At 41.4% G+C, this 13,253-nt stretch overlaps 1 protein-coding gene across 4 annotated transcripts in view; it reads left to right on the top strand.

The window, feature by feature from the left end:
• chd9 (chromodomain helicase DNA binding protein 9) overlaps positions 1 to 13,253 on the top strand; it is a 70,234-nt gene that overhangs the window by 33,644 nt on the left and 23,337 nt on the right. For 3 of the 4 annotated variants that reach the window (XM_076749585.1, XM_076749425.1, XM_076749644.1), the window contains 9 exons: positions 2,548 to 2,653; positions 6,912 to 7,058; positions 7,748 to 7,816; positions 8,070 to 8,125; positions 8,659 to 8,776; positions 9,165 to 9,251; positions 9,536 to 9,673; positions 10,592 to 10,713; positions 12,335 to 12,578. In XM_076749585.1, the coding sequence (XP_076605700.1) occupies positions 2,548 to 2,653; positions 6,912 to 7,058; positions 7,748 to 7,816; positions 8,070 to 8,125; positions 8,659 to 8,776; positions 9,165 to 9,251; positions 9,536 to 9,673; positions 10,592 to 10,713; positions 12,335 to 12,578 (1,087 nt within the window). The remainder of the gene's footprint in view (positions 1 to 2,547; positions 2,654 to 6,911; positions 7,059 to 7,747; positions 7,817 to 8,069; positions 8,126 to 8,658; positions 8,777 to 9,164; positions 9,252 to 9,535; positions 9,674 to 10,591; positions 10,714 to 12,334; positions 12,579 to 13,253) is intronic. The other variant, XM_076749504.1, reaches the window with a different exon arrangement.

Here is a 13,253-nt window from a genome sequence, read left to right as displayed (position 1 = left end):
GGTGTTACTGCTGATGGTAACTGGTCTTGTTAGTTTGGCGAGTTTAACGTGTCTTAAGTATCTCTCTTTCAAGGGAATCCATCAAACTAGGGCATTACAGAAACTTATAGAGAAGCAATGCAAATGCACAGGCCTCTCCAGGTTTTTCACTTCTGTTCTGCATACTCATCTCACACAGTGCACATGATTGCTGCTTCAACCCTTCAAGAAACTGTCAGTCTCCATCACTGAATTGAATGGGAAGCTGCTCAACACCACAATCAGCTGAGTTGGAAAGAAGTTGGATAAATCCTGGCTTCAAGAATATTATATCTCAGTCAAATGTCTATGTCAGTCCATGATGGAAGTAAACCAGGATGCTACAGCTAAGAACGCTGATTTTAACTAATTTAAGTTTATAGATATGCCGCCCCCTTCATCTAATACATGGAATTGATTTATGAATATAGGCCGTGTTTGTCTTGGTGGTCGGTCGACTTGTTGAACAAGCTATTACGCTGTCGTAACAGGTTGGCTTGCTGTTCTCTACATTACTTGCATATCCTGCAGGCTGACCGCCTGTCTAGTGGGCCCGTTTGGTGTCTGAGGAACTGACTTGCTAACAGAGTGACTTGTTAGCTAACAGGGGAGAATATTGGCTAGCATGGGAATCTTTGTGCACTCTCAGTATGAGTCTCTAATATAATCTCATATGAATACGCCCCATAGGGACAACCTTCTCACTAGAGACATACCCGCTCGTGCAACAGTCTGTCTGGGTGTGTGCGTGTGTGCATGGGTGTGTAGCACAGAGCATGTTTTTATTTGTCGGACGGCTGTATGGATTTGTTATGCGTATGCAAGCAGAGTGAGAAAGGGAAGATGCCGTATTGTGTCAGTATGATAGCGGTGCTTTTTTTTTTTATTTTTCCCATTAACATCACACCAAGCCAGAGATTTGGCGCCTGTGGCTTCTGAGAGATAATACACGTGGAGAGGCGCAAGATGGGAAGTGTCTGCATATGTGGTGAGAGAATATATGGGGAAAGGTCACAGAAATAATATGTGACTGTGTGTGAAAGAGAGAGGAGAGAGAGACAGAATGAAGCGCTGGCGAAAAGTATAAGCTTGGGTCTATTCATCGTACAATCTGCTGCTATCTGGGCTCCTGATATGATCTCATCCCCGCAGTCTGTCTTGGTGCTGCAGTTGGACATTAGGCCACGGTGAGAATTTCGACACTCACAAATTAGCAATAGTAGCTTAAACGGAAAAATATTCGCCAAATTATAATCAAATGACGTCGGCCTGAATCGGCAGACTAGGTGGAGCTTTAGCAAAGCGCTGAATTCCTTTCTCCATAAACTCTGGCAGCTCCCATTATGAGCATGTTAATACATGTAAGCATTTCTCACCGTTCTTCAGCGGGTCCCCAAGCTGCCACTGTATGTATGTCGGGGTCAAATATTGCATTCTGACAGCTGTGCAGGGAGTGTTTCTTACAGAGTACAGGCTCCTGCTGCAGATGTATTGTTTACTTACGGCAGGGCCCAAATTTATGATCGCTTATTTCACTCCATCTTGCATACTGGTGCAGCCCTGCAGGGGCCTTTTTTTCTGCAAGACACATCCAACCTTTGCGACATGTTTGTCTGCCATGGAGTGTAAGCCTCTTTTTAACGTCTGTATGACAACACAGCCTCATCCTTTTCTTATAATCCATCTAATACCGTCCCTCACCCAGACAGTTCCTTATCCATCCAGAAAATCTGTTAAACTGTCTTAGTGTAGATTTACTGCAGAATTAACTGAATACTCTCTGTGTTTATTCTGAAATAAATGCCAGTTCTCTTTGCCCGGAGGTTTTTTCTGTGAAGCGTAGTGAAAGAGTTGGGTTTGCATTGAAGGAGGATGATACCATTCAAGAAATTTGTTCTCTCTCTCTCTCTCTCGTTGTCTCTCGTGTTCTTAAACGATAGGTTCACATTATCAGCCTTTCTTTGTACTCAAATGCCCGTATGTACATCAAAAGGTGTACGGGAAGCTGTATTTATTCCGGTTGTCCTTACCGGCCACAAAGAAATCTTCCGCTGTATGTGATGGGGCACAAGGTCCACAGTCTGAAGCTCAGCTAGAGTTAGACAATCCAAAGATTTTCCAAAATTACCGTCAAAATATGAATTTGCCTGTATCGTACATTGATACTGACACAGTAACAGTTCTGTATTAGTGTTTTGTTGGCCTTCATACACATGCGCAAGGTCACCGCACTGAAGTTATTTTTATCATCGTCTGATATTTTAGAACTTTTGATAAGAACACTGACGCCATTGTGAGATTCACAAACAGTGGGGTTGAGTGTACGGAGATTTTGATTATACATGGAAATTAAGTCCATTTTAATACCAGACTGTTTGTCTCTCCTGGCTGTACTTGAATGGCATTTGTCAACACAACATACTCTCATCAACAACAAAGCAGTAAACACTACTGCGTGTACGTGGAGCAGGTTTTCATGGTTCTGGCCTTCATCTCATCGTATTCATGGTGTGTTTTTCCCTCCCACAGGAAAATTGTCATCAAGATTGGGAAGAAGAAAAAACGAAAGCCAGAGTCTTCAGAGGAGTCTGATGATGACCCTCCCTCCCGACATACTTCTAAAAATGTGGACTCTGTAAGATCCAGCACACACACACACACACACACACACACACACACACACACAAATAAACATGAACACACATGCTGTATAAACCTAAGTGGGGTTGTCGTGCTTGGGAGCTTTTGCGGAGTATTTCATCTCACTTTATCAAATTGAAATATTCACCCAGACTGTGAGACAGTCCTATGATTTTAGGTGGGAATTTATCTGATAGTTTTTAAATTCCCCACTTTGTTCAGATGTGGTGGTGTTATTGCTTGTGGTGTCACACCTCTGCTGAAAGAGAACGAATGGAATTTTTGTGTTGCCGTTGAGCGAAGTGGCGTTCTTGGTCTGACTGTTCACGCTGCTGCTGAGCCGAGAGGAAGGCTTCACAGCTTTAGTCTGAGCCTGACAGCACTGACTCTGTGGTTCACCTGGAGGTCTTGCAGTGGGTGGCTATCTCAAGTACACATTCTTATCTGCGTTGATGACGGAGACATCTGCAACGCTGCACACATAACACGACAATAGCACCTCGCACCTGCACAGTCCCCACACCTAAACTGAACAACTGAACAGTTTTTCATTTAAAAGGAAATGTTGTTGCCACAGCAGCGAGTGAATTTATATCCCTCAGGTTTCCACCTTTGTGTGATAACACAGCAAAATTAAATTATCACTTCTTCTTCTTTTTTTTTTCAAATCCAGAGTAATGATAGACACTTTCTGTTTTCCACTAAACACAAGGAAAATTGATGATTGCTCACCTACAGTTGAGATTTTTCAAGGTGCAAAAAATGCCACAGGGAGGGCAACCAGCACATCCTGATGGATAAGAACTTGTCTAAAAGATATGAGCTGAATTTTGGTTCCTACCTCACTTTGAAGCAAATAACAGCAGCTCGAAGAACGGACATGCCAGGCAATACTTTGCGTGTTTTTAAGATTTTAGTATTCAGTAAGTGAATAGAAATTTATTTTAATTTAAGTGTTGAGGAGAGTAAATATAATTTTTGTTATAAAAAATGTAGTGCAAAATCTCTCAGCCTCAATGCTGTTTAAAGATAAATTATCAGTAATCTACCGATTTAATTGATCATTGAATGTGGGATTACAAACCTCTTGTTCGTATATAGTGGAACATGAATAGTTACTGTCTGATATTGATCGACAACACTGCCAAACCCCACCTGCGGGACACGAGTTTATTCTTTATTTTAAAGTAACAATCATGAAGATCTCCATTTAATTATCTTTGGCAGCACCCATTGGCAGTAATTGCAGTCAGGCTGTCAACAAATATTCTAAATCTGAATATATTTTAATATAGATATAAATATAAATGTGAATATATATTAGAATTAAAATAATCCAAATATTCAGTGGTTGAAAATTTATATTTGATTGTGGAAAAAGAAAAGCAGCACCACCACAGATACACTGAATGCATTGCATTATTACTGTTTTTTTTCTGTTGAAGTCCACCATAAAAATCTCTAATCCAGTCTGGTGAGAATAATTCCAGAGTTGGATGTGAAAATATTCTGCTCAACACACTATTTTCCCCCGCTGCCTCTCTGATGTCTGCCCTGTCCCTCGCTCCTCTCCTGATTTGGTGGATTAGAAGTTTATTTTGACCAAACCAGAGTCGGTGGTGATTGTTGGAACAGTGAAGAGATGATTCAAGAAGGTTTTGTTGAGTTTTATTTAGTTTTTGTCACATTTGAATGAAGTGTGTTTTATGATGATAAAATTCCTGTTTTTGAGAATGGAGTCTGGTGGCTTTAGCGAGAGGGGTGTAGCAGCCGGTTAAACAAAAAGGATCTTAGTCCTTAATGAAAAGGTCTGTAGAGATCATTTCCATAATGTTATCAGACACATAGAATAAAGCCTGTCAGCAGCAAAAACAAACACTTCCTGTTAACGTTTATTGAGGGTGAGCAAATACCTGGAGGGGTTAAATTTCAGTTTGGGAAAATAGGGTCCATAACCGGATAATATGTGGCCAGAACCTCTGTTCGTCCGGGACATTGAACTCTTCCAGGATGTGTGGAAACTCTGAACATGTCACTGTCATTGATTGAAAATGAAATGTAGGTTAAGCTGATATGAGCGAACGCTTCAACAACATGGCATAGAACGTTGTTTTCTTTGTTTATTTCGTTATGAGTAGGAATGTAGATCTTAGTAGTATGTGTCTGGTATTGCTTTTCCCTCTTATGGACGTAATGCGCAACAATAGATCTTCAAACGGTTGAACCACTGAGTCTTTTTTTCCTAAACAGTGTGGCCTGTGTGACGTCGTTGGGTCTGGACTTGTTTTTCAGGTTTCATTGTCTATAGTCACTCATCTATTTTTTAAACAGTAACTGTTTGCATACATTACCCCGTTTCACACACAAGTGATTTGAAGAGTGAGTCTGTTGCGTTAGCTCCTCCTACCCTCACTGGCGGATCCACCACTGCTGGCTGATGGGATGTCGCTACAGACACCCCCTTCATAATGCTGCAAATGCCAGAGCTTTCATCAGTGGGCCGTAGGCTCAGTCACCATTGTGTTACTTCATTTGGCGATAGATGGTGACTTAACAGACATTTATTTAATTAAAAATCTTAAATACTATTACTTTAACACAATCCTGTGATTGGAGCACTACAGCTCTCTACAGCCATGACAAATATCTGCTATGTAAAGAGCGACATGTATGCATGGGCAGGGATGACAAGTGGCTGTCTCTTATTCACCCTACCACCTCTCTTCCTCTGCTTTTTGCATCCTTTCCGGACTATTGCCTATCATATAATTATGCTCAATAAATGGCGGCCCTGGCCTTAATTAAAACAGTCTGTTGATGACTCATTTAGGATGATCCTGCGGAAGAAGTCACGGTAGCGTAGCCGACAGCTAGAATTGATGCATGGCCACCTCAGGGCTTCAGTCCTATTGTTGTGTCATGTGGAAGGTTTGACTCTGCAGCTTCTGGTCAGCTTCGGCTCGGGGATGTGAGGGTATAGCTCCATGGGGATATTGTACTCCACACCTAATTAACTTCAGCTTAGTGGCATTTATTCCTAATTAACTACATATTATCATTAGGAGGGGCTCGTGTATTGATGCAGGATACAGCAGCCCACGCATATGATAATTATAAACGCTTGACAGGAAGGAATAAAAAAAAAGTTGGATTTTAAAGCACTCATTTGTGTGTGTGTTGGGGGGGAGGGGTCTGACTTGACAGCATAATGTTTTTCTGAATTTTTTTCTTGGTTTATAGAAATCTAGGTCATTATGGGTTATGTTTTTTCAAGGTTTTCACGAAGGAGAACTCATATTATACTTTTCAATATGATTCATGCTTTTCAGCCTTCTCCAAGAGATATGGTATACACTGCATATGAATACAAAAGGCCTGTTGATACAGTGACATTGGAAAATCTATTAAATGTAGACAGGATCTGCCTCTAATGTCATTTTCTAAAACATTCAAAAGTATAGGGGGCATGTCAGAAGTATGTCAACATGTCAGGAGGACAGTCAGAGATTTAAAAACTTACATTGATCATTAGTAATAGCCACAACGGGTCCATTTGTTACTGTGGTTTACATGGACTGGAAATGTGAAACAGCAAGATAATTTACCTTCGCTAAGCAGATGGGTGCAGGACGCTCAGAGCCTCGGTTCAGAGCATGTATACGGTGTGTACTGTGTTGTTTTTGGCTGGAACACAGCAGAGCAGGGCCAGCCCTATAAGCACCAAAGTCTGTCCCTTACTTACTGAGTGAGTGATGAAGTTACACCATAGGTTGGTCAAGTGCTGGAGTGACCCACTTAGCTGTTGCTCTTTGAAAAGCAATAGTCATGGGCAGTCCTCAGTGTGGTCCTCAGGAGGCTTTTATAGTGAGGTGTGGACTGTCCTCAAATTCACATTATAGACACCACCACTAACTGTCCATGTGACGATTTGGCCACAATTGAGCACAATGCATGGATCCAGCCCTACACTAAGTTTTGACCTAGACTTGTTCAGTGTGGTTTCCTGCTGAGCTCTGATAGCTTCAGTAATCTACAAGTGTAACGTAGTGACATTGTTAATTTGCTCAGGAGACCGATTTGAGACATTGTCTGTAATTCTTGTAAAACAGCTGCTGAGCTAATTTTTGTCACAACCACTTATGAAAGGTAACCAACCTTTATCCTGATCCGAAGTTTTTATTTTTCAGTTGTGAAATTGCTCTTTGAAGTAATCCAGAGCAGCTGAATATTTTTTGTGAATGTGCTTCTTCCAGAAGAGGCGATCTAATCGCCAGGTGAAGAGAAAGAAATACGCTGAAGAGCTGGAGGCCAGGTTGTCAGATGACGAAGTCAAGGTTATTGTCAAAGCCAAGAAAACCAACGCTGCAGCATCCAAGGAGCCCGCTCTTCAACTCTTTGTAGTAAGTCGTTCTGCCTACAACTCCACCCAAAGTTGACTTTAAATTCATTCATTATTTAGAAAACTGGAGAGCAGAATAAAATTTCATTACATTATATTACAATTATTCCAACTATGTGTTGTCTCACAAACAACAGTCAGACAAGGATTGTTTTTGTGACAATGATGCGCATAAATATTGTTGAGAAGAAATTATTTATACACTGAAAAGCCTAAGTACATTTTGTAGCATCACATGCTCAGTGAAGTGCAGCACAGCCTGTTCTTTTCAACACCACACAGTGACGTACAAGCCAGAACCCCTGCAGTACGCCTGTGCATGGAGGGAAGATAGATATTCAGTGCCAATTAATGACTTTGATGCAACAGCAAAGAAATTAGGAGGGATTAGTATTATGACAGCTATGCTCAGAAACATGTTTCTACAAATATATTGCGCAAAGGTTCCGCCCTGGTGTCAGTTGTCTAAATCAGTCAGTCTGCACAGGTGGAAGCAGGACGAGTCCGTTTCAAGTCAGGAAGAGCACAATAGCATGTGGACCGAGCAGCTTTTCTGATTACTCTGTACTAATGCGCTGCGGTGTGTGGTTTTTGCATGAGGAAGTGTCTGGATGCTTATGGAAATTTCTGATGTGGGAGACTATGAAGTAACACTTGACATTAAATGTTGCTTGTCCACTGTATTTGTAGGAGAATCCCAGTGAAGAGGATGCTGCTGTTGTTGACAAAATCATGTCCTCTCGTGTCGTCAAGAAGGAGGTAATGATTTGCTGACAGGTTTATTCCTGCTTTTTAGTGGTTGTAAAAGCTCCAGTAGTATCACAGTAGTGAGATCTGAATTATTTACCACCGCAAACATTGTTGTCAGCACATTATTTGACTTGATAATTGTAGCTTTTATCAAAGTCTTTAACATGGTTGTAAATAACAGTACTTTATGAGAGAGCGATTGTATAACTCTATGTGTAGTTTGTAATTGTATATTGCTCTGTTATTTTAAACCCCTCTGCAGGTTTCTCCAGGAGTGGTGATCGAAGTGGAGGAGTTTTTTGTAAAATACAAAAACTAGTAAGTTCATTGTTGTGTTGTAGAAACTGTTTTTATGAATGAAACCATAACTGAGACATTAGAAACAATTTGTCTATTATGCCTATCATGACATATCATCTCAGTGTGTGTGATCTGTTACGTGAAAGTAGAAGACTGATGATGACGACTCTGTGAAAAGATGCTGAATAAGAAGTATGTGATTGCACAAGCGTACAAGCATCTCTGGCATCCACTGGACAGCTTTCAGTATTGTCATGTGTGTCATCAAAATGTGAAACAGCGATTTCATTTTTACTCTGTGAACTCAGGGGCATTATTTGTTATGTTTTCAGCCCATTGATGAAAAAGAAAAAATAATGTGGCACTTAAAATTTTTATAAACCAAATGGCTGAAGAGATCATCAACTCTCTGATTAGCTTGTCAATAAAGGACTCGTCTGGTGGCCTCAGCGGTTAAGCCAGATGCTGCTTGGAAGATGTTTTTCAGGGCCTCTCACCTTGGTCTGATGTGTGTGTGTGTGTTTCTGTGTGTGTGTGTGCGCGGATGTCAGCTCCTACCTACACTGTGAGTGGGCCACAGAGCAGCATCTGGAGAAGGACAAGAGGATTCAGCAGAAGATCAAACGTTTCAAGATGAAACAAGCACAGAGGGCGCTCTTCTTTGCAGATGTAAGGCTGTGTGTGTGTGTGTGTGTGTGTCTGTCTTTGTCTGTGGAAACACTGTATACTGTCTTTACGTTGTACACATATATTTGGGCATTTGGTATGAGCAGGTGTACGTTTTCACAGTTTGGTGTCTCTTAGGACCTGTGTGTGTTTAGTGTACATGCACATACAGTAGGTATTGTGTGTGTGTGTGTGTTTGTGTGTGTGGATGTTTAATTTACTTTTTGTGCTTTGTTTGTGTGGGCAGGCACATCTGTGTGCATATATTTGAATCTCTTTACCCGCTGAGTCGTTACAGCAGTGATGCTTATCTCAGATTCCAGATGGTGAGTGGGCACTTAGGTTTATTCTCTCTTTCTTTCCTTCTTGTCATTTTTCCTGTCTCTCTCAGATGGAAGAGGAGCCCTTTAACCCTGACTATGTAGAGGTAGACAGAGTGCTGGAGGTGTCATATTGTGAGGACAAAGACACAGGAGAGGTAAAGTGAATCCACTTTCATTTGTTAATCATATCCATGAGCAGCGTCTGTGTGTGTTTATTTGTGTCTACGTGCCTGAACATGTTTTTCTCTTTTTCAGCTTCTTTTTTTTATGGTTTTTGTGGTACCTTTTAGTATATTCTCCACTCGAGTGATGTCTTTGTATCGCAGAAGTGCCCAAGGCCATCCTAATGGGCTTCCTCGCAGCCTTTGTTAATATTATGAAAGCAGAGCTTGGCCTCGATCAGTCTTTTGCAGTGCTGATTCTCCTCTGCCTGCTGCAGGAGGTGGTGTACTACCTGGTGAAGTGGTGCTCTCTGCCTTATGAGGACAGTACCTGGGAACTAAAGGACGACGTAGATCAGAGCAAGATTGAAGAGTTTGAGCAGCTGCAGGCAGTCAAGCCAGACTCACGCAGGGTGGTGAGCTGTGCCTACCAACTTTCCTCACTTGTCACTGTACTTGCTCTCATGCTGTGTGTGTCTATCCATCCACCCATCCGTCCATCTTTTTCTTTTGTTGTTGGTATTTTGAAGTGCTATTAAGGGAGTTTCCCCCCTTATCTAAAAATCAGACTTTTGTGTTGCAGATTCATTTTAGTGGAAGTGTTGGTGTGCACTGCACCCACCAAATATGCTGTATGGTGAAATTAATGGGCATCAGTAGTCAAACAAACTTAGGAGACTCAGAAAAAATACCTTCTGGCAGTCACTTCAAGAGCAGTGAATGAAGTTTCTGAAGTAAAAATATTACTTTGCTTTTACCAGAGGAGATTTCCTAGCCAAGACCTAATTGGCAACAGCCTATTAGAGCTAAAACAGAAGGGGGATGAAAAATGCAAATGGTTTCAAAGAGAGTCATGTTTTCAGTTGTAATCTATAATTTCTGCTCCATAAAGCAAAAAGCAAAACACATAGTTGTCTTTATAGTATAGTATAATAAGCTGGCTACACACAGATCAGCCATGTAATTTGTATAGTCTGGATAATTATGATTTGAACTGTCTCATCAAGATTTTTTCATGTCATCTTTCTTCTTCCCATATTTACCTCCCTGTCCACCAGGAAAGTTCACACATATCTGTTCTTTAAATTGTAGCTCCACCTGTTTCCCAGTATTGATACAAATGCATAAATGCTTACTGCTGCACACCTATTATATAAAGTTTTGTGTGGTCTATTCTTTTGAGACACATTTTTAGCATACCCCAAACCATGATCTTTTTCTAAGACTGCTGCTTGTCTATCATTTCCATCCTTATGTCTAAAAATGTTTTATCCCATAAAAATGTTTTCACATAAAATGTAAAGTTAGAGTTCAAAATGAAATTTGTCTCCTAGGAGCGGCCCCCGGCAAATCTGTGGAAGAAGAGGGAGCAATCGAGGGAATACAGGAACGGCAACAGCCTCAGGGACTATCAGCTAGAAGGGGTTAACTGGCTCCTCTTCAACTGGTACAACAGGTCAGTTTTAAATACTGTATATTTGCATAAATGCAAAGGCCAGCAGCCTGTTCACCCACTGTGTGAATTGGTCCTTATGGGTTACCTGACCCACATCTATAACCCTGCTCATGACTGGAGTTTTTGTGGGTGTGACGAAGGTAAAGCTAGAGTGAAAACTGCACGCGGACTGCTTTTGCAAGTAACTTTTTCAGCTGTGAGACAGAACCACACACATCACACAGTATATAGAGGATTTGATATCACTGTTCTGTAAATGCAACCTTCTGTAACTGAACTAAACAGGACTGAATTTATATTTAACCTGCATAATGAATTGCTATCCAATCAATATAAAAGCATAATGCAATACGCGGAAATAGTGAAATACATATTTCAATCACAATGTCATAGATTATTATGCTTTTCAAACAACTGCCTTGAGACAGGGGTGCATGCTGCCACTCTGCGTAGGTAAGATGGCCTCAATAGCTTCAGTGCACCTCTCAAACGGAAAGAGGGATACAGTAGCAGATTTAACATGAATCTTACACCTCAAGCAAACTTGTATCTCTTTACATACTGTATTTGCTTGTGAAGCCTCAGTAATCCCACGCTGACAGAATACTACAGTATATTTATTGATTTAGAAATTTTACGTAGGCATTTTGTATTTCAAGAGGAATCCTCTGGGTGCATCGAGACTGCAGATAATGAATAAAAAAATCGCTTTTCCCGCGTGCGTGCGTGCGTGCGTGCGTGCGTGCGTGCGTGCGTGCGTGCGTGCGTGCGTGCGTGGACCATGCTATGATTTGGCTGTATTCGTATTATTTGGTTGGGCCTGCGAGGAGAGTCAAATTTCTTGTCAAGGTGCACACTGCTGCAACAACAATTGCTTTTCTTCGCCCACGATCACAAAAGAAGTGCTACACAGTACATCCGGAGTACATGGTGTCAGTGTGCTTGCATTAACCCTGGGAATTGGCTTTATGTGTGAGCATGCAGGATTTTGTGTATGCCTACGCAGAGAGATTCATCAAAAGTAGAGAGCTGCTTAAGAGGCCAGTGGGAATATCTGCACGTTGCAATTAGCATCAAGACATAATACCCCCACCCACTGGACAGCTGAATAAATGGTTTGCTGGAGTACACCACGCAGCAGAGGCAGTTGCATTTCCCATTATGCTGTATCTCATCTCTCTGGTCTGTTATTACTGCTTATGATGTCGTTTTCGCCTCCATTGTTCACAGTTTATTATTTTTGTATCAGGGGACTTTTGCCTTTTCCTTGTTTCTTCCCTTTCCTCTCGTTCTGTGTCTTCATCTTCACCACTTTCTTTTTTATCCCAACACATTTTTTTGTTAAATGTAACAAAAATGCTCACGACACACCTTTGTCATAGTGATATGTAGACATAATAGTTCGGGCAGCAGCACTGTCAGACTTGAAAAATTAACATCCCCACGCATACTGAATGCTGTGCACACCAGGGATATACTTGATCTTTACATTTTCACACAGGTGCTTTTGATTTAGAATAGTTCAACACCTTTTTTCTTCTCTTTCTTCTGCTGTTTTTTACTCTGCCCTAATTATGTCATCACCTTTTCTCTTCTCACTCGTCTTATCTGCACCCGTCAGACGAAACTGCATCCTGGCAGACGAGATGGGCCTGGGAAAGACCATCCAGTCCATCACATTCCTAGAAGAGATACTTCGTGTGGGCATTAAAGGACCATTCCTCATCATCGCCCCGCTCTCCACCATTGCCAACTGGGAGCGCGAGTTCCGTACTTGGACCCATCTCAATGTCATCGTCTACCACGGAAGCATGGTCAGCCGGCAGATGCTCCAACAGTATGAGATGTATTTCAGGGACGCGCAGGTAAATGGGCGAGAGGCACAGAGATCTTGTTGCTTTTAATTTTTACTGGATATTTGTCATCAGGGTGTTGTTCACCGAGCACACACACTGTTACTGAATTGAGTATGAATAGTTGAAAAATTGGTAGCATTCATCCATATGTTGCAGTCCCACAACAACACCAGCACAGGACATCCAACACATCACACAGGGGAGGTGCAGCACATACAGTACATCACATGTCATTGTCAGTATGGTCCTCTCCTAGAAAAACCAGTGCAAACCGTTGAAATCTTGGTTTTATTGGCAGTGTTTAAGACAGGTGTCTCTCTGTAGACAATCCATCACGTGTTCTGTGCAATTAAGAGCTTATTACATCAATTTCAAGTAAGTGTACAAAAGTACCACAATTGAAAGTCTACAGCTCTGCTAGTGGCCCCTAGTGAATGCATTGACAATCAATATGCATCATGTATTTCTTGGCAGATGCAAACATCTTTTGTACATTATAGACTTACAGATGCAGTTATAGCAGTGCAGCTATAGCGGATTATATGTTCTACTTAAGAACACTGCTTTCCTTCCTAGCCGAGACTCACTCATGGACACACAGCCGGACATCCAGCTCGTCTCACATATCTAACACAAATGGAATCATGAGGATTGAGAGGCCTTTTCCTTCATCCTGACATACGT

This window comes from Chaetodon auriga, chromosome 1 (genome assembly GCF_051107435.1).
Source record: "Chaetodon auriga isolate fChaAug3 chromosome 1, fChaAug3.hap1, whole genome shotgun sequence".
Lineage (NCBI taxonomy): Eukaryota > Metazoa > Chordata > Actinopteri > Chaetodontiformes > Chaetodontidae > Chaetodon > Chaetodon auriga.
The sequence above is the reverse complement of the archived record's forward strand: the minus strand, read 5'-3'. Positions and strand labels throughout refer to the sequence as shown.